At 37.7% G+C, this 22,028-nt stretch overlaps 1 protein-coding gene across 1 annotated transcript; it reads right to left on the minus strand.

Moving 5' to 3' along the window:
* Window positions 1-304: 304 nt before the first annotated feature.
* LOC137722085 (probable LRR receptor-like serine/threonine-protein kinase At3g47570) lies at window positions 305-17,565 on the minus strand. Its single transcript, XM_068461070.1, has 3 exons — window positions 17,282-17,565; window positions 872-3,591; window positions 305-717 (listed from the first exon to the last, which is right to left on the minus strand). Exons 2-3 carry the CDS (start codon window positions 3,582-3,584, stop codon window positions 305-307), a joined length of 3,126 nt encoding a protein of 1,041 aa, XP_068317171.1. The 5' UTR covers window positions 3,585-3,591; window positions 17,282-17,565.
* Window positions 17,566-22,028: the final 4,463 nt, after the last annotated feature.

The raw sequence follows: 22,028 nt of genomic DNA on the forward strand, positions 1-22,028 counted from the left end.
AGTTTGGGACTACTTTTTGCAGAGTTAGCCATTCGACAAAGAACATAAAAAAAAAAATTTATCCAACAAAAACCACTATTCATTAAAATTCTAAAAAACACCACACAAATTAAAATTCGAAAGCTTTAAGTCAAATAAGTAAAACACACCACAAACATTAATGAGACAAAATTCAAAGTGATAGCAAGAGAAAGAAAGCAAAAACAGAAAGAACATTTTGGTGAGTGGAGAGTCGAAAATATTATTGATGAGTGATTGTGTCGTTTCTCCTTTCAGTAGCATGCTTTGTCCTTCTCAAGTTTTCTTAATCTTTGAGGTACGAGTCCCTGATTGCACTCATTTTTCTAACAACTGCGTCCATCAGCATCCGCTCCCTTGGTGACATTGCACAACAAGAAAGTCCTATCTGCATCACTGAAACCAAGCATTCCTTTAATTTCTTTGCTTTCACCGGGCCACGATTGTTACGTCTGGATAGAGTTTGCTCTTGCACTAAGTCATCGTCGACATGACCATCTGCTTCGAGGTCGAGGATAATTGAATGGTCAGCAATGTCCATGACATAGTCAGGCAAAGCCATGGCTACGAATTGGTAAATGCTTAGACCGTCTTTAAACATGTCATTGGTAGGTCTTTTTCCTATGAACATTTCCATCAATAGTATTCCATAGCTGTAAACATCTCCCAGTAGGGAAACTTGGCCTCCTGTGCCGTACTCTGCCAGGACATACATACAATATGTCGTATGCAATTGACTATTAGAACAATATCGGCAGTAATGTATTTTTCATAAATAAATATTAATTAGTTGGTTTTTAGTAATAATTTACTAAGAACATAAAAAGGAAGTTAGAATGAAAGAAACTTATACCTGGAGGAATGTAGCCTATCGAACCCTTTAGCTGAGATGACATTGTTTGACTGAAGGATGGATCATTTGATGTTTCAAAAAGGAACCTTGCTAAACCAAAATCCCCAACATGGGCTACCATATCTTCATCAAGAAGTACGTTGCTCGGCTTTAGATCACAATGAACAATGGCCGGTTCACAATGGTGGTGGAGATAATCTAGCGCAAAAGCAATATCAATGGCAATGTTCAATCTTTGCATGAAACTTAATCTCTTACTTGGAGATTCCTCCTCATCTCTTGGATACAACAACGAGTCCAGACTTCCATTTGCCATGAACTCAAAAACTAGACTTTTGAAGTCAAGACCCTGATTATCAATGCTCGAGCAAGCAGTTATGATCTTGAGAAGATTACGGTGCCTTATTCTCCTTAAAACTTTGCATTCATCTATGAAACTCTTGGAAGCTCCTTGTTGTTGAAGGTTTAATACCTTAACAGCAACTACCGTTCCATCAGTAGGAATTACCCCTTTATAAACAAAACCAAAACTTCCTGAACCAATAAGATTATTCACAGAGAACCCGTTAGTTGATTCAAAGAGTTGTGAGTAGGAGACACCAGATTTCCAATCCTTATTAGAACGTGAAGTTGCAAGTCTATCTCTTGACTTTTTCAACATTGAACAAGCACCAAAGAAGCATGATAGAGCAATTATGATTGCAAGTACACCGGCTATGGGGATGACTACTTTTGGGGAATGTAGTCCTCGAGATGAATGGTGTTTTTTGGGGGGGCATGGAGGTAGATGTAATTGTGGGATGCCACCACAGAGCCTATGATTTCCAAGAATAGAGACACCACTAAAATTTGCAAAAATACCTTCTTTAGGCAACTCGCCCTCAAAATCATTATATGAAAGATTGAGATACTTGAGAGCACCAAGCTTGCCTAAGAATTCAGGAATTTGCCCAGACAAGTTGTTGCTTGAAATATCAAGTTTTTCCAAGCCTTTTAAATCTTTGAAAGATTGAGGAATTGTTCCTTCAAACTTATTACCTTGCAAATACAATCTCTCCAAACTAGTACAACTGCCAAGGGAGCTTGGGATTGCACCTGATAAATTGTTTCTTAAGACATTTAGGCTCGTAAGATGCACTAAATAACCCACCTCAACGGGCAGCGGACCAGTCAAATAATTGCCAGACAAGTCTAAAGAAATTGAAAGGGATGAAAGCTCCATAAGCGTTTTAGGTATGGTGCCCTTAAGGTTGTTACTGGAAAGGCCAAGATATAATAGATTTCGGCAGTTTCCAAGACTTGGAGGTATAATGCCCTCAAACTTGTTTTCAACCATGAAGATGTATGTTAATGAAGTCATGTTGCCAATGGATGAAGGGATTGGCCCAGAAAATTTGTTGCCATTCAAAACCAGTTTCACTAACTTCTCAAGCTTCCCAATTTCATGAGGGACACTACCACCCAAATGGTTAAGTTCTACTGATAGAAAGGTCAAGTTTATAAGATTTCCAATGCCTCTAGGGATGCTTCCATGTATCAAATTTTCTCCAAGAGAAAGATATATCAGATGGGTCAAGTTGGCTATGGATCCCGAGATTTCTCCTCCGAACTTATTAAAGGAAAGACCCAAGGTCTCCAAACTAGTACAATTAGCCAAGAATTTGAGAAAATTCAGGTCACCAGCTGTTCCACTTCCCAGTTTATTGCCTTCAACGCTTAGCCAATATAAGCTTTGCAAGCCTCCGAGATTTTCACCAGGGATTGTCCCAGTAAGGTCATTCAGACCAAGATCAAGCGCCTGAAGTCTAGAAGCATTGGAAAACGATGCAGGAATATTTCCTGTGAATTTGTTCCCACCACATAAAAATTCTACGAGATTGGGAAGCATAATGCCAATATTTGGTGGTAGCTCTCCATGCAACTGGTTCTTAGCAACACTGATATAGTGAATGGAAGAAATATTATAGATTCTAGATGGAACCATACCTGACAAATTATTGAATGGAACTATGAAACTCTCCAAGCCTATTAGATACCCAAGCTCATTGGGTATGCTTCCTTGCAAATTGTTGGCGCCAAGACGAAGACTAGTCAAAGAAGAAAAGTTTCCTATCCAACCTGGGATGGTTCCACTGAGATTGTTTCGTGAAAGCTCCAGATGAGTTAAACGCAACAATGAACTGAGCTGGACTGGAATCGACCCAGTAATCCCATTGGCTTCAAGATCAAGCGTTCTTAGTTGTGCGCAGTGCGATATATTAGGTGGAATTTTCCCGCTGAAAGAATTGCGAGACAGGTTGAGGTATTGCAAGCTTCTTAGACGACCCATTTCTTGAGGAATTTCACCACGAAAGGTGTTATTTTGCAGGTTAAGTCCAGTGATGTAAGTAAGATTTCCAATGGAAGGTGGTAGGGAGCCTACCAATTTTTGAGCTTCCAAGTTCAAAATCAAGACTCTTTTCGTGGAACGGTAGCAAGTAACCCCAACCCAACTGCAGAAATCGATGGAATGATTCCATGAGCTCATGACATTGAGAGGATCTCCAGTTATTCTTTTCTTGAAATCGAGCAAAGCCAAGCGGTCAGATTCGTTTCCAACAAGAGTAGGGCTGTGAACTGCTGCAGATTCAGGACATGTGATCATCCATAAAAGAATGAAACCATGCAGGTATTTCGACAAAACCAGCTTTCCATTGGTGCGTGAATGCTCCATGTTTGGTCTAAATTGCAGAGGAAATTAATCAGAAAACTTTTTAAACTGAGATAGCAGCTGTGAGGTCCAAAAATAATAAAGCTCCCACTGTGTCTTATAATTAAGGAATAACAGAAGAGTCATCAACATAGTTCACAAAAGATAATCACTTGAGAGAAAAAAGACATTGTTTGGTACTAATGCACCCGCTTTTTCTCCACAACTGTTTATAGTCTCTTCAAAATGAAAATTTATTCCCCATAACATACCTTGAGTTTTATAAAAGGGGGTTTTGATATAAGTGCCTCAATTTTAAGTATTTTGAATCAAACATCTATAGCTTTTAAAATTTTGATCCAACATTTTTCTACTAATTTTTAATTAAAAAATTATGATTTTTATGAGATTTAATTTACCAATTAGTTCACAAATTAATATCACAAATCTCCTAAAACCACAACAAATTATTTTTTTCTACTATGTTATCTTATTATAATTCGTTTGAAAAGAAATTTTTTTTAGCTTAACTAAACTTTTTTTTTGTTTTTAATTCTCATAATGCATCAAACATCATATTAACATACATTTATGAGATATAGCATGCACATACATTAAATATAACGTACCAATCATTTAGTACATTATTGGTACGTTATATAAATTTCATTTGGGTACGTATTAGTATTTTGGTAAGTTATAAAATATTAATTTTGGTACATTATGTAATTATTTATTAGGAAAACTAATGAAAAAGGTTTGAAAACTTTGAGTTTTAACGATAAGGACAAAATGAAAAGTAAAGTGAATAGTACTATGATTGACTTTTTAGCGTAAAAATGTGGTTTTTCGTTAAAGTGAACAGTACTGGGTGATTTTCGTTAAAGTTCCCTTATTTATTTGGTACGTACCAAGTTATTAGTACTTTGTGTTATCCTTATTTGGTACGTACCAAGTTATTGGTACGTTTTGTTATCCTTATTTTAATTATAAAATAACTCTTATTTTTTTATATGTAGAAAATGTTGAGTTGAAAACTAAAAAAATTATATTCCATCCAATTAATCTTCATCCCACTAGATATAATTGAATCCTTAAATTGAGGACGGATGAGATTCCATAAAAATAGCAATTAATTAATTAATATGATTGGTGTTGCATTCATATTTAGAATAGGAATGTGATTGTGTAAATCTTAGTGTATCTAGGGATATCTTAGAATATTCCCTTTAGTAGATATTATCCTATTAAAGTTGTAATCCTATTAGCGTAAGGATTTAATCTATCATACTACTATAAATAAAGGCACAATGGTGTGATACAAGACACACCTCGCAATTAGGCCTACAACAATTAGGTGCAGTTTTTATATGAAAATTAATTTAAAATGAATTTAAAAAACACTTAAGTTAAGAATATTCTTGGAATATAAGGTTTAATCAAAAGTGAAAGCACTATAATCAAATCAATCAAGGGAAACTTGATATAAGTCCAATTTTTTGAGCCAATAGTAGAAATAATCCAATTTATTAAAATAAGTCCAATTTGTTATATTTAATTATCTAATTATCAATAGTTATTTGTTCAATGATAAGATTTATTGTAAAAATCAAATTTCTTCCCAATTATCTCTTTGCTTATTTCTTTTTATTTATCTTTTTGTTATTTCTTGTTCTTCCTCCTACTTTAAACCCCATTTATAGATTTTATTTTTAATTTTAATAATCAACCTATGTCACAGGTTAATTATATTTATCTACCTATATGACAAATTTTTTTTTTATAATCAACCTGTCACAGATTAATGTGTCTTGATTGTAGGTATGTTATGTTTTTTTACCTTTTAATTAGGTTCCATATCTCACGTATAGGTATTATATACACTCATATATTTGTTACTTGAGTTAGGGTAGAATGTTTTGCAGATAAATATATGTTAGTATATTAGTTTTTTTTTTGTTATAAGATATTAAATATATTCTTTTGGAGTTGGAAAATGCATAATATTAGAAGATTTTAATTGATTTTTAATATTTTTAGAAAATATAAAATGAGTATAAAAGAAATAAAAACATATAATTAGATAACTGGACTCACTCCTAAAAACACTCTACATTTTTGGATCTGGATCTAAAAGCCCCTATAATCAAAAGTCTTCCCTGCTGCACTTTGTCTAGTGGAAGAAATCGGATGACGGATGAGTGAATAAGAAAAGGGACACTGGTATGCATGGTATCTCAAATAAATAACGCACCATTGTATAATTTTAGTTTTAATACCGCCACCCACAACAACATTCTAAACGAACTTAAGTCCTCTTAAAGAGAGACATGCGCAATTCAAATCCTTGTAATTGATTGTTTAGGCAAGAAATGAACATATTCACTTAAGAAAATGACTATCATGCACAGAAGAAGGCCATTCACTAATTATTAATTACTAATTACATGTTTTATCCCGTTTAAATCATACTAGAAAGGACGAGTTGAGAGAAATTTAGAGAAATTGGAGAAATTATTAACCAGAGAACTAAGTAAAACTTTTGAAGGTTTTAAGTCCCACTTGCATTGGCTTCCTAGTTTACCAGAAGTAAGTAAAGAGCTGCAGAATTTGTACCAAATGAAAAAATTATAGAAGTTTTTGGGAATGTGGGAAGTAAAGAATGAGATTGGTTATACTCCTCTCTGATCGATCTAATTTCTCATTTTTCATATATTGAATTACGGATTGGTAGTGATAAGCCAAATTCGAATTTGAAAAAAAAAAAGAAAAAAATCTTAGATTAAATTTCTAGTTTTGAATTTTGCCCGAACAAAACTGAAGTGTATTTCATTTTGTGGGGTTGAAGAACTGAAATACTCAAGTTAATTAGGGGTTTGTGGGGCTAAAGAACTCTAGTCTATTTCATCTGCTTGATGAGCCACACTGGACGACAGATTCTATAAATCAATGTTGGTGGAGGTGTTGTTCCGCAGCCTCAGGAAGAACAGAGCAATGTGTTTGAAATATGGTTTGACCGAAACTTTTTTATAAATGTAAACACGAAAATTTTGTAACGAATGAAACAAAAATACGTGTACAAAGTAGATTTGTATTAATTGAAATTTGTAGGGTTATAATCTCTGTTTACAACTTTCCTGTTATTCAGTTTTCAAATTTGATGTAGATGCGTAGGCTGTTGATCCAAGGGTCGCGATGACTTGATCTCGGACGAACGATTGAACGATTGCTTCAAGTTTTGAGCTTGAAACAATGCATGGATGGTCTTCACCGCAAGGTTTGTGTATGACCTGCGGCAAATGTTATGTTGACGCAGGATTTTGTTGATTCAAGGGTCTTGGCGACTTGATCTTGAATCGAATGTCATTACAAGTTTTGAGCTTGCAACAAAGTCTTGAAGGAATCGGCACAAGTTCTTGTTGATTCTTCTAGGGAATGCTTCGGCTTTGGTGGAAAGAAAGCTTCGGCTTTGGTTGTGAGTTCTTTGAAGAGAGATTTAGTAACGTATTAATCTTCAAAGAATTGTGCAGAGGTTCTTCTGGATGTAGAAATTTTCAACCCTTCAATGTAGAAATTGTTGACCTTATGTGTATATTGGGACCTTGTATTTATAGACTTCTCAAATCTTTCCTTTGGATGGATTTGGCTTTGATTTGTGTCTTGATTCGTCCATGGGAGAATTTAGGCATGTTTTGTGTCTTATTTCAGCTACTTTCCCTTGCTTGGCCGAGTTCTAAGGCTTCATAGGGCTTCTTGCCTATTTTGTAAGCAATCTTCAATTCTTGCTTGTTTTATGAGGATGCTTTAGCTTTCTTTCCGGTTTTAGGAGCAATTTGGACCCCTTGCTGATTTTAAGGGAGATTTCTCCCCTTTGCCGAATTTTGGGAATGATTTGTACTTCCTTTGCTTGATTTATGCCACATGTCATTGATGACTTGTCCATTTGTAATGAGTCATACTCCACATGGAGCTTTGTGATGCATCATTTGTATGCAACAAAATTTACATGTCTACAAATACCCCCACTTCAAGGCGCGTTGTAGGCATGTGCTTGTCACATGTAGGAAATGTGTTTTGAAGTCTTGCAATGTGAATGTTCTAACTCAAGGGTCGTCGAGACTTGATCTTGAATTAGTTTGCTTCTCTAAGAGCTGTAGAGGCATATTTCTTGAATTGAAATAATGAATTTCGTCAAGGGCCATTGAGCCATATTTCTTAAACAAAACATTTCTTCAAGGGCCGTGGAGGCTTGATCTTGAATGAAATGAAAATTTTTCCTTCAAGGGCCGTAGAGGCTTGATCTTGAATGAAATGAATTTTTTTCTTCAAGGTCCGTAGAGGCTTGATCTTAGATGAAAATTTTGAAAATAGATAAATCGGCACATATTTGTTGTGTGTATTTGATTTTCGATAATCTTTGACAAAATACATTTGGTGTATTTTGAGACTTGAATTTTTCCTTGTGGTTGTGGGAAAAAATGTTTTTCCTTCCTTAGGAATCTCCTTCAATTTTGGTAATGAGGGTGCTTTCCTTCAAGATGTTGGAAAGTTTTGGTGATTTCCTTCAAGGTGTTGGAAAGCTCTTACTGCTTGTCCTTGGGTAAGTAGGATTTGCATTTTTTGCCCTTTCCTCTATTTTTTTTTTTTCTTTTTTCTACCAAGGGGGTGTTTTCCCCTTTGTTTTGGGAAATTTGAAGACTTGTCCTTACTTTGGAAGGATTTCCTCTTGTATTTTGGCAAGGAAAAGTTCTTTCCTTTAATGTTTTAGAAATTTTGAAGCCATTTCCTTATTTCTTTGCAGATTTTTTTTGCAAAAAACAACATTTTTTTTTCCTTGTGCCTAAATTACCTTGCCATTTTTTGCTTGGAATTTGCTTCCTTCTTTTGGTTGGAATGTACTTCCTTCTTTCAATTTTCCTTTTACTATTTGGTATATACTTTCCCTTATAGCATTAGGAAGCAATTAACCCTTATTTATAGGACAATTGGGGGTGTGTTTTTGTCACAAACCACCCTTGCCATGCACTACCACTATGCTTGCTACTGTGCCATGTGCAATTGCTGCTTGTTGCCGTGAGTTTTGTTGTTTGGTGCTTGCTGCAGCGGTGTTACGATGTGTAGTGCCTTTTGGTCGCAGTTTACCTCAGTGGTGACGTTGTTGTGCAGTGCAAGAAACTGCTTGCGTAGTGCGATTTCATAGCACTTTGGTTTTCTTTGCTACTCTAGCATGCTTTAAAGGACCATCTTGTAGCTGCCCTTTTTGCCATGTTGCTCAAGCTTTTGTGGCTAATTTCTTCTCGTTGTTGTGACTTGACCATTGTCATCTTTCAACGCTCACGAGCTTTTTTTCGCATGTCTTTCGTTTTAGTGAAGCAATGTTGTTTCTTGCTGCCCCACCCTTATGCTTATGTTGCCTTGTTTATTTTGTTGCAGCCATGGTATTTTTCAAATGCTTTAAGAGTAACACCATCACTATTATTGCGAAGGAAAACGATTCACAAGATAGGGGAACGACGTTGAAACTTTGTGCGCTGTTGACTGGCCCTAAGGTGCTTGTTCTTCCTGCGAAAGACAACTCAATGCATATCAAGTCGTGGTCTTCCGAAGTATCTTAGGAGGTGACAAATTTTGGTCAACTGAATATGAACAAGAAGGCATGTACATCGAAGATTCTTATTTTGAATCCTTTGCATCATGTTCGTGATAATCCACCAACTTCGTTTGAGCTTCTTGGTGATTCCATCCATAGAGAAATTATAACTTGGAATGGTATCATGTCGACTACTGGAGAAGCCATCTTTGCTAAATTTTATTAAGAGTGGCTTGAAAAAGTCTTGAGTCGATCCAAAGATGTGCTTACTAGCGTGGGTCTTTATCATGCCGTATACGCGTCTTTGTTTAATTATATTCAAAGGAATGGTGGATTTTTTTTTTATGGTTTTGATTTTGATGGTGATTTTGATTTTTGATTTTTCCGTACATAGTTTATACTCTTGTGGGCCAGGAGCGTTGAGTGTCGCCTTTTAAGCTCGTGCGAACAAGGAGCGTTGAGTGTCGCCTTTTAAGCTCGTGCGAACAAGGAGCATTGAGTGTTGCCTTTTAAGCTCATGCGAACAAGGAGTGTTTGTTGCCCTGTGCAGTTTAGGCTCATGCGGGCGAGAAGCTCTGTGCATTTGGTTTAGGGGTAGTAGCGCTTCAAGAACCTGTCGTTGATGGGGCCGATCTTTAAGCCATATTCTACCATGATTAAGTAAGCACCGTTGGTGTAGACTTCTTATATTAGGTCCATCCCACTTTGATGTGAACTTGCTTTTTGTCTTGTGAGTTGTGATAATAGGCCTTCGTAATGCCAAGACAAGATCTCCAGTTTGAAAAAACCTTAGGCGGACTTTCTTGTTGAATGCCTTAGATAGCCATACTTGGTAGCTTTCCAAGTGTTGTTGAGCTTCTAGCCTTCTTTCGTCGAGTGCTTCCAACTCTTGAAGTCGTAGCTTTACGTTTTCCTCTTCAGTTAAGCCTTCTTGTATAGCCATCCTTAGTGAGGGGATTTGACTTTCAAGCGGTAGAACAACTTTCACGCCATATACGAGAGGGTGTAGCTTGGGTATGAGTCCTATGTGTCGTCCTATATGCCCAAAGTGCTTCACTTATACATTTGTGTCAGTCTCTCTTTGTTCGGCTTATTACCTTCTTCAGGAAGTTGCATAACATTTTGTTGAATGCTTCCGCATAACCGTTGGCCGGAGCATTATACATGGAAGACTTGTGTTGCTTGAACTTGTATTTCTCACAGAGCTCGTCTATGAGCCGGTTGGAGAACTATTTTCCATTGTCGATGATGATGTAGTGAGGCACACCATATCAGTGGATGATATACTCCTTGATGAAGTGGATGACAGTTTCCTTCTTTAGGATGTAGGCTTCTCCTGCAGATGATTTAGGCATGACTAGTCCCACGATGTCCAATCCCTATTCATCAAATGGCCATGAAGCGACCGTAGGGTGTAATAGCTCAGACGGTTGATGTATGAAGTTGGTGTAGAATTGGCAGGCTTGGCAATTTTTGGTGTATTCCAAGCAGTTCTTTACCATGCTTGGCCAGTAGTAACCTATTCTTTTGAGCTAGAAGTGTAGCTTTGGTCTAGATTGATAGGCTCTGCATACGCCTAGGTGTGTTTCTTCCATGGCTTGATTGGCTTCTTCCTCACCTAGGCATCTTAGAAGTACTCCTTCAAAACAACATTGATAGAGTGTTTCTTTGTAATAGAGGAAGCGAGGTGTTCGTTGACGTATTTCATAACGGTGTCCAGGATTGGCTGGAAGCTTTCTGTGCTCCAAGTCATCAATCAGTGGCTGTCTCCACTTTTCAGTGTCAACTGGAAGTACTGTGATGACGTTTGTATCATATATCCAGTAGCATTTCAGTGACTAATAGGATCACCTATCTTTGGCAAACTGGCACATCTGTAGCTTCGTCTTCTCCTAGCGCTATACTTGAGGCTAGGTTAGCGAGAGCGTCCGCCATTTGATTTTCTTTTCTTGGCACATGTTTTAGCGTCACGACCTCGAATTTTTGTAGCAGTTGAGTTGCTAGCTCAAAGTATGGGACGAAATCATCTTTCCTCACTTCATATTCAGTCAATAGTTGGTTGATTATGATCTTAAAGTCGCCATATACTTCTAGTGTTGTAATTTCCATGTCGATCTCCATTTAGAGTCTCATGATCAGTGCTTGGTACTCAGTGACGTTGTTGGAGATCCATTTAGGGTATTGTATCTTTAGAATGAAGCCTGCTCCGATGAGCTTGTCAATTTTAGCCTCAATTTACGGGATGAGCTTGAATCGATAACGTCTTTCAGTTTGCTTTATCAGTCGCGTTCCAGGTTTGACTGCAAGATGATGCACGACAATGATAGGGTTAAGGCCGGGTATTTCTTTGTAGGTCCAAGCAAAGATGTTTTTGTACTCCGTTAGCAGTTGGTAGTATTCCTCGACCTCGTATGTACTTAGCAGTGCACTTACGAAGATAGGTTTGGCTCATCGCTTCTGCCTAAGTTGAGCTCCTTGAGATCATTGACCGTGGCTTGCCCCCCATACTCGAGTTGTGGTAGTGCTGTAGTGACGTCCTTTTCGGGGATTTCATCTTCTTTATCTTCTTTGATCGTGATGTGGAAGACATCTTGGACCTCATTTTCAGTGTCACCTTTTTGGGCTTGTTGGCGTGAAGATTGGCCAATGCGGACAACGATGTGCTTCCTTCATTTCAGTTGTCCTTCTGTGTCAACTTCCAAGGTTGCTTGGCGCTTCATTCTTGAATCGAGCATCGAACGTCATCTTTTTCTGCTAGATCGTCAAGCTTTTCTTCCTTTGGCGTTGTTTTCCTTTTTCTAGAAGGCTTCTTGGTTTATTCAAGTCTTTCCAAGGCCGATCGTCGCGGAGGAGAGATAGTCGTGTTGCTTTGTTTTTTAGGTTTTGAAAACCTTTCAAAAACAGAGATTTAGGGTGTTGGCATGTTAAGCATTTTGAAGACGGAGATTCGGTCTTGACCACCAATGCGATCAAGTGCCGAAATTCTGGGTTTTGATCAATTCAACCTATCGAAGACTAACGTTAGAGGGGCAGGTTTAGGCTTCTCTTGATTTTGTTCAACACTCACGTTGATGTGTTGAGCGCTAATGTTTTTCGATTTGCTTGAAATTTTCATGGGTGTATTTGGTGTGAAGCCAAGTCCAGCTTTGTTGTTGTCAACTCTGTAACCATACTCCTTCAACTTATTTTGAGTCTCAATGAGGTTAAGTTCTTTGTCGTTGACGGTGTTTGCATTCTTCTTCCCAAGATTTGAAGATGAGGCAAAATCGTACCCAGCCTTTGATATACATTTGTAGGCATTTGGGTCGAAACCTTCTTCGATCCTCTTGGTTAGAAGAGAGCTTGGTTCCACCCCATTTGGCAGGGGTTTTACGAAACCTTATGGTAGTTTTGAAACTTTAGCGTTGCCTAGCTATGTCAGAGGTAAAACTGCATTTGTCTTTAGCAGTTTTACATCGTCTTTGTGCAACTATGTATTGGCTTTGCTTGTTCTAGTTTCAAATGGGGATTGCCCATTCTTTCTTCTCGACATCAGGATGTATCGGAAGACGGGTGTGTTTGGTCCTTTTAAAGGCGTCACATTCTCTTTGGTTGTTGTGGGCTTAGCAGGCTTATCATCGTCTTTGTTTGAAGATGGCATGGCTTCCTCTTGCTGCTTCTTGGGCACGACTTACCACTTCTGCTTTTTAGGTACGGCTTTGCCTGTGGATTTGATCTCTTTTGGAAAAGCTTTGTGCACCATGTCTTCATCCATGTAGAACTTGCCATATGTGAAGTGTGATTCAGTTTTGGTGAATGGCTTGTTGTCGTCTTTTCTCACTTTCACTCATTCTCGGTAGAACTTTAAACACTGGTGAAGGGTGGACGGCACCACTCCATTCTCGTGGATCCAAGGTCTTCCTAAGAGCAAGCTGTATGAAGTTCTTGCATCAATCACATGGAATATTGTGTTTGATTTGAGTTCGCCAGTGGTCATTTCCCCTCGGATCATGCCCATCGTTCTTTGTCCTCCTTGGTTAAAACCTTGGATTATAAGGTAGCTTTAGGATAGTTCATCCACCTTGATGCTGATTATGGTCATTGTTAACTTTGGCATGATGTTTATGGCCGATCCACCATCCATAAGCATGTGGTTAACTTTGTGCTCCCTTACGTACCCAGAGACGAAGAGATGACGGTTATAAAGCTTTGATCCCAACATCAAGTCTTCGTCGGTGAAGTTGATTACGTCATGAACGGCACAACATGTGGTGTATTCATGTGGTCAAAGCTTTAAGCCTTCGTCTTTGCTTTCTTGCACTTCGTGGTCATTGGGACTAGCCAAGACTGCTACTAGTGCTTTTCGCATCTTCTTGGGCAATTGCAACGCCTTCTCGATGCTAAAGTGTGTTGGCAGGCCTTCTTTAGGCATGTTCCTCGACGTGGATAGCTTTGCCTTTTGAGGGCTCTTCTATCTTTATTTCAACCATGTGACAGGTAGTGGCAGTGCACTGTTGGAAGAAATCCTTTGGGAAGTACTCGTGCAACGAGACGGGAATGTGTGGCTCCTACTCCATAGGTTCCCTTACGTATGTGGGCTTAGCAACTCTTACGTTTCTTTTAGGCTTCCTATTGTTGCAGCGACAATGCTTTCTCCCTTGTTCCACCTTTGGTCGTGTGGCTTGTGGTTTTGTCTTCCTCGTTTTTTTGGAGGTCACCAATGTCCACCCTTCTTTCTTGTCGGTAGGTGCATTTTGGTTGCTTGCCCCCAACGAAAGTTATGCAAAAGTTGCAGTTCTATCTTCCAAGTCGAGTTCAATTTGCCCTTGTTGTGCCAGCTTCATGATGAGCTCCTTGAGGATAAAGCATTTGCCAACAAGATGACTCACGATATGATGGTATTTGCAGTACCTTATATCGTTAACACGATTCATCTCTTCGGGTCGCTTACATTCAAGTAGCTCGATCACTTTCTTTTCCAGCAAATCGTCTAACATTGTTGCCACGTCAAAGTAAAAAAAAATGGTACGTATTCTGCTCCAGTTCCCTAAAGGAGTTTTTGTACCTGTCTTGGGTGTAAGAAGTCTCACCTCTCTTCATCTCATTCGTTTTATTCTTGGAAGAGATCTTCATGGGTGTGGAGGAGGTCTTGATGGGGGTAGTATGGACGGCAAAAGCTTCATTGGCGGGCTTTTTCCCAGTCTTGTTTACTTTTGGGGTAAACACTTTATCCTTTTTGAAGTCGGTGATCAGCTCATTCTTCCCATGATTGGCAATACTCAGCTATATGTCGTGGGATTGAGTTACCAACTCCTCAAATGTTCTCAGCTTTATGCGTTAGAGGATGTAATGTAGCCCGCAATGCATGCCTTGAACACACATCTCAATGGTGGAGGTTTTAGAAAGCCGATCTTTGCAATCCAAACTTAATGAACGCCATTTATTGATCTAGTCGACGACATGTTTGTTTTTCCACTACTTTGTACTTGTCAGCTGCAGCATGCTTACAGTGCGGTGGGTGCTGTAGAAGCGGTTAAGGAATTCCCCTTCAAGCTAATCCCAGCTTTTTATGGATTCAGGCTCGAGGTTGGTATACTAGTCAAAGGCGTTACCTTTCAGTAAGCGCACGAATTGCTTGACGAGGTAGTCTCCCTCCGTCCCAGCGTTGTTGTAGGTTTTAATGAAATGGGCAATATGTTGTTTAAGATTGCCCTTTCCATCGAATTGCATGAATTTGGGCAGCTGATAAACCCTTGGCATCCTCAAGGCGTCAATCTTTTTGAAGTAGGGCTTTGAGTACAGCACAGAGTCATGCGAGCTTCCTTCGTACTGCACCTTGATGGTGTTTGCGATCATCTCTTGTAGTTGTTGGATAGAGAGATCCCATGAATGTCACAGCTTGGTCCACCTCTAGCTTCTTCTTGGCCTTTTCCATTAGAGGCTCCTCTTCCTCGTCGATTTCTTTCTTTTGCGGATAGACTTTTGGGTCATGGTTAGTTTTTTCGTCATGCTACATGTCCAGACAGTTGACGAGTGCAACAATCTGCAAGTCCTTCTCTTCCATGGTCCTTGTCAGCCTTGTAATTGCTTCGTTCATTTGGGCCAGCTGCTCCTCGATCTAAGTTGCCCCAGTAGTCATAACTTGCATAGCTACGGGATGCGAGCTGCTACTTGAGTCGGCATCGGAAGTCAAAGACTCGGAGTACCTCCTTGGGCTTTCTTCCCTTGGTGCCCTTAGCAAGGCCAAGGTGATCACAAGCACGTACCTCGGGTGCTCTTGCTCATTTGGCATGTTAGATGTAAAGGTGGAAGGTATGGTAGAGAGAGCTCTTGCCTTGCTTCGGGTTGTGATGCCTAAAGTGCCACAACTTGCTGCAAGGATGTTCTTATTCTTTGCGTTGGTAGTGGGAACAACTTGATCTTTTCTTGATGCCATTTGTGCTTCTTGCGAATTTGAAGACAAAGATGAGAGGCATAGACGTCCCACTAGGCGTGCCAAATTTGTAAACACGAAAATTCTGTAACAAATGAAATGAGAACACGTGTACAAAGTAGATTTGTATTAATTGAAATTTGTAGGGTTACAATCTCTGTTTACAACTTTCCTCTTATTCAGTCTTCAAATTTGATGTAGATGCCTAGGCTGTTGATCCAAGGGTCGTGATGACTTGATCTCGGACGAACGATTAAACAATTGCTTTAAGTTTTGAGCTTGAAACAATGCGTGGATAGTCTTCACCTCAAGGATTGTGTGACCTGCGGCAAATGTGACGTTGATGCAGGATTTTGTTGATTCAAGGGTCTTGGCGACTGGATCTTGAATCGAACGTCGTTACAAGTTTTGAGCTTACAACAAAGTCTTGAAGGAATCGGCACAAGTGCTTGTTGATTGTTCAAGGGAATGCTTCGGCTTTGGTCATAAGAAAGCTTCGGCTTTGGTTGTGCGTTCTTTGAAGAGAGCTTTAGCAGTGTATTAGTCTTCAAAGAATTGTTCCACATGTCATTGATGACTTGTCCATTTTTGATGAGTCATACACCATGTGGAGTTTTGTGATGCATCATTTACATGCAACGAAATTTACAATATGTCTACAATAAAATTTCGCAATTTTTTTAATTTTAAGCTATTCAAATTGGTTTTTAAGTAGGAATGAAACTACCGGTTAAATAAAGATTATTAATTACTAACCAAATTCACATCTGTGTACATTAATCTATTAAGTAGGTAACTTATCAATTTTTTTGGGGGGATTTTGTGTACAGGTGATGTGTTGGAACCAGCGATGCAAGGTTGAGATCTGATAAGTCGAGCAGGGTTTGTTTCTCGAATCACATTCATTAGTTATATTATTAATGTGCTTCGGTAAGGGTTTTCAATATTAGTTTAAATAACTATACTACTTTTGTAGCGTAGGCATGCGTAAGAAAACTCCAAATTGTAATACAGGATCTTAGGGATGTGTGTTTTGTGTTTTGATAAGTCAGTGCTAGAATACGAGCTGCTGCGTCCGGTTTGGATACGTGTCTAAGGTGGTACCCCCATTTCAAGGCAAATGAGAACGCTTGACTATGGTAACCTAATAGCTTTCTTTGTTGTTTTTCCTTAATGGATTATCGATTCCATGCTTTTTTACTGAGTTTTTAGCTCTGGATATTTTGCGTTTCACAGTGAATCTTTATTTGTTGTTGGGTTGCTAAAAGCAAGCAAAACCTATAAAATTGGCCTTTCGGTATCTGTTTGGGTTTTGTTTTTGTCTTAATATACTGGATAAACTTTGTTATGACAATCTTAATCAACAGTTGGATGACGCATGTATTGGTTATATTTGTAGAACTCAATGAATACCTTTTATCTTAAACTTATATCAAGTATTCGTATTTAGTAATATCCATTTGACTTGGGGACTTTATTTTCTCAGAAAGAATGATATTTTATTTAATTATTTAATTATTATCAAAAAGGATTCATATAAAGTTGAAGCTTAATGTATGAGAAAGAGAGAGGCAGATTACGTGTTGAATGGCATCATGAAAATTGTTCACACAATATCATGAAAGAGCACTCAACCTATCTTCTGAAGTTCTCCCAGATCATACATACAAAACAAACATATCAAACAAACAAAATAAAAACAAAACAAGCAGTAGTCACCTTTTTGTTTTCGTAACCTTTGGCCGGTACAGTAACCGTAACGTTTCTGGGTGCCTACTCCGTCAATAATTGCTTTAGTCACCGTGCAGTTATGAATAAAGGGATGCTGACATAACTGTTGCCTCCTTGTCACGATTAATTCCAGTTCGTTACATACAGAAAATAAAAAAAGATTGAGAAACTTTGAAGGAGAAGAAAAGGCTTTGAAGGCAAAAGCTAGAAATGGAGGTGTGTGTGTACTGTGAGCTATCAACCGGAAAGGGAAAGCAAAAGAATAAGCACAGAGAGAGAGAGAGAGAGAGAGATGGGGTTTAAATATGAGACTAGAATTCTCTCTCCTTCTCTTTTCATCATCTTTCATCCTTTCCTGAGAGAGAGATGGGGTTTAAATATGAGACTAGAATTCTTTATCCTCCTCTTTTTATCTTCCTTCATCTTTTCCTCTCACATTCTATATTTGGTCTTTCTTTTTCTATAAAAAATTAATATAAAATGTTAACATGACTTAACCGTGACCGTTCAAATAGGAGGGGAGGGAAGGAGAGGGAAAAAAAGAGGAGAGAAAATCCTACTCCTTAAATATGAGGGCAGGAGAGGAAGCAAAAGCAAGACTTGTAATAAATGGTAATTAATGGAGTGAAAAATGTCATTGTTGGGTCAAATGCACTCACATTTTCTCTTAATTTCAATTACGGAAAATAATAATGTTTATGCATTATGGTACGAATTCGATCTCCACTGATTCCTTTCTCCCTCTAATATTTAACATTTAATCCACTAACGTTATCGTTTGTCTAAAAAAAATATTTTATACAACAATGTATTTATACACTAAAAAGGAACGAATAAATTAGTTGCGAACTTGTCACTCCTAAAATTTGAATCCAAGACCTCTTGTAAAAAAAATATTATTGAATAATATTACTAAGGGACAAACATCTTTTCCTTTACTGACGTGTCTTATACTTAAGGAACAATAGAAGAGTCGCACCATCCACAATATATGGGGTGCAGAGTGATAAATGGTGGTGAAGAAAATGACATTGTTTGGTACCCCTTTTTTATTTTATTTTATTTTTTTTTTTTTGAACGGAGACATTGTTTGGTACTAAATAGCCCAAATGCAGTCACTTTCCTTCGCTACTCTCTCTAGTCCACTTTGGAGTACTAGAGGTTGAGGGAGGGGCAAGTTGAAAACGTGTCGCATTTGAGATAATTCAACACTTCGGAATTTTGAGATTGCTTTATAGATAAATGATCTTCAAATGAAAATTAAGAAATTGAATGATTTTAATTAAGAAATTTATATGGTAAATATATGTTATAAGCAAATTGGGTAATATGTGCATTCCCCATCGGAAAAAAAAATAGAAATCCCATTTTCTCTTTTTACGTTTATTTATTTATTTTAACATATTGATTGGGCAAATTAAAAGAGAATAAATGTATAAAGACGTCACTTAGTACTATGGTAACGTGAAATGCAGATATTTATGATTCCATACGAACAATTTTGCAAAACCACAAGGCTTAAATAAAATCACAAGGCTTAAAAATCATCGCAATCAACTTGTGGAGAAAGCCACAAGGCTTAAAAGTCACATAGTAATACCTATTGAACAGTTTTGCAAAACTACAGTTTGAATAGCGAATAGAATCCCTTTCCATTTGGCTTTTTACCAAACTTAGGACTAAAAAAATGTGAGCATTTTTGCTCACCACCATAAACTATGATGTATGGTCGTCATTCTATTTCTCACTGTTAAATGAGTTTGAATTTCGAGATTCGTGTAGTGGACAGACATAAATCTCTAAATTCAAATTCATCTAATGGTGGTAGATAGAGTGGTGAACATTATCACCACTTAAGGTGGTGAGCAAAATTACACTAAAAAAGAATTCACGTCTTCGTGAACAGCGAATAGAACTAACAATTAAATGCCATGCTAATTTCACCTTTCCTTCTCGTTTAATCTCTACTAATTAATAAAACACTCATTGTCAACCAAAACTCTATAAAACTACCAGTTTAACCCTCTAATTAAAACATAACATGAATAAGAAATATGGGGCAGAAATGTAATTTCACACAACCAAATTTTGTGTTTTTTTTTTTCAAAACCTCATCTACATGTAATCCAAATATATCTCTAATTTTAAAAATAAAAATAAATAAAAATAAATAACTTCCCACTTCCACATTCTCTATCACTCCCTACCTCTCTCCTTCTATTTCAAAAACAAAAATAAAAATTATTATCACACACTTTATGTGCGCCCATATGCTAGTATATATGAATATAGTCGGTAAAGTTCGTATATGCCAAAATATGCGAAATTTCTAACACATGGAACGAATATTAGAATTATTTTGTTTCGTAACTTCTTCTTGCCAGTTACTCTTGTGAGATTGTGAGTAAGAGATTAAGGGTGAGTTTGTTTGATGCTATTAAATGTGACTGGCTTAAGAGACTACAGTCCCATGTTCGGTGAAAGTTGGGATTAAAGTAAATGAGACTAGCTACGACTCGATCGGACTACGACCCTCGCTAACACATCACTACGAATCCCGTGCTCCACCATGGGATTGCTAAGACCCCCTATAATCCTGTCTTCTGCATCATCTGCTACTGCGCACCCCGTCACCCAAATCAACCTCATCGCCAAATCCAACACCTCGCCAACGCCTCGTGTTGGAAATTTTCTTGCCTGCCGATTTCCAATATGTTGAGAAAAAACCCAAAAACCCTAGAACCCCAAATTGAAATAAAAAATATGAACAGACATAAATCGTAGCCCAACATGTCAAGAAGATGTTCAGCTTGACGAGATTGGGGCTTTTGCAATTGAATTGATTACTTCAAAATGATGTTTAGTTGTGCTCTATCAACAGTTATTCCTATTCTTCTCTAAATCCTTATCTGAACCTTGTCTCGAAATTGACCATAGTTATCCTGCAAAACATCTACAAACAAATTACTAACACATCTTGAAGAGATTGGGGCTTTTGCAACCAAATCACACTAGATGATTGGATTCCATTGAAGAGATTGGAGATGGTGGTTCGGATTTTTGGAAGCAGAGAAAAGAAAAGGTTAATATCAGTGAAGCAGAACAGCAGAGAATAGCTTTTGTGAATGCAATGAGATAAAAAAATGAAATAAAAAAAATTATAAAAGTGATTAAAAATAGCAAAATATTTAATTCGACACTGCATCAAACACTTTATTATTCTTATTCTGCTTAGTCCAAACCAAGTCAGTCCAGCTTAGTCCCTAAAGCTAATTCAGTCCGAGATAATCCGGTGCAACGAACGCACCTTAAAGAGATTAAGGCCGGCTTTACATAATTCAATTGACGCAGAAAAGTCTTATCAAAAGAGGAATAATGGTCCTTGTTATATTAAGATTGTATTAATTATGGGACATGGATCCTCTCCGGATCCATGTATCCTAATCCGGACTGTTGAAATTTGATCTAATGACTAAAGTTATTATAATTTTTAAAGTAGGCATTTGTTTGTAACCATTTGATCAAATTTCAACGCCCAAATACATAGATTTGGTAGATCAAGATACATGGATCCAGAGAGGACCATTATGGCATTCGAATTGATTTGTCACTAGACAAGGAAAAAACCAGTGAAGGCCAGAAAAGGAGGGTGTATGTGGACCGTGGACTATTAATTGGAAAGGGAAAGCAAAGAAAATAAACAGAGAGAGAGTGTGTGTGATAAAACGAGTGAGAGATCAGAGTAAGAAGACAGTAACCATTTGATCAAATTTCAACGGTTCAGACGCATAGATTTGGCAAATTAAGATACATGGATCCAGAAAGGACCATTATGGCATTCGAATTGATTTCTCACTAGACAAGGAAAAAATCAGTGAAGGCCAGAAAAGGAGGGTGTATGTGGACCGTGGACTATTAATTGGAAAGGGAAAGCAAAGAAAATAAACAGAGAGAGAGAGAGAGTGTGTGATAAAACAAGTGAGAGGTCAGAGTAAGGAGAGAGTAACTGTCACATGGTGGAAATTGGAATTGTGAGAATTTTTTTTTTTTTTGGGTTGGTTGGTTGATGTGTCAGCTTTAATGTTTTTGCCCTGCATATCGAGAAAGGGTAGTGATATTCATACTTAGTTTTTTTTATTAATCTTCTTCAATTCATTTAATTCAATAGTCAAAAATTAAGAAGTAAAAATAAATATTTGGATATTAAACAGTTTTGCAAATGGAGGGTGTGTGTGGACCGTGGACTATTAATTGGAAAGGGCAAGCAATGAAAATACGGAAAGAGAGAGAGAGAGTGATAGACCGGGTGCAAATGAGAGGTCAGAGTAAGGAGAGAGTAACTGTCACATTGTGAAAATTGGAATTGTGAGATTTTTTTTTTTTTTTTTTTTGGGTTGGTTGGTTGACGTGTTGACTTTAAAGTTTTTGCACTATTTATCGAGAAAGGGCAGTGATATTTATATACACTTTTTTACCTTTCACACAGTCTTGTTAGTTTTTTTCATTGATCTTCTTCAATTTATTTGATCTGACGATCGAAAATTAAGAAGTAAAAATATATATGTGGATATTAAACAGTTTTGCAAATGGAGGGTATGCGTGGACCATGGACTATTAATTGGAAAGGGAAAGCAAAGAAAATACGCAGAGAGAGAGTGATAGACCGGGTGCAAAGGAGAGGTCGGAGTAAGAAGAGAGTAACTGTCACATTGTGGAAATTGGAATTGCGAGATTT

This window comes from Pyrus communis, chromosome 17 (assembly GCF_963583255.1).
Source record: "Pyrus communis chromosome 17, drPyrComm1.1, whole genome shotgun sequence".
In the NCBI taxonomy this organism is placed as follows: Eukaryota; Viridiplantae; Streptophyta; class Magnoliopsida; order Rosales; family Rosaceae; genus Pyrus; species Pyrus communis.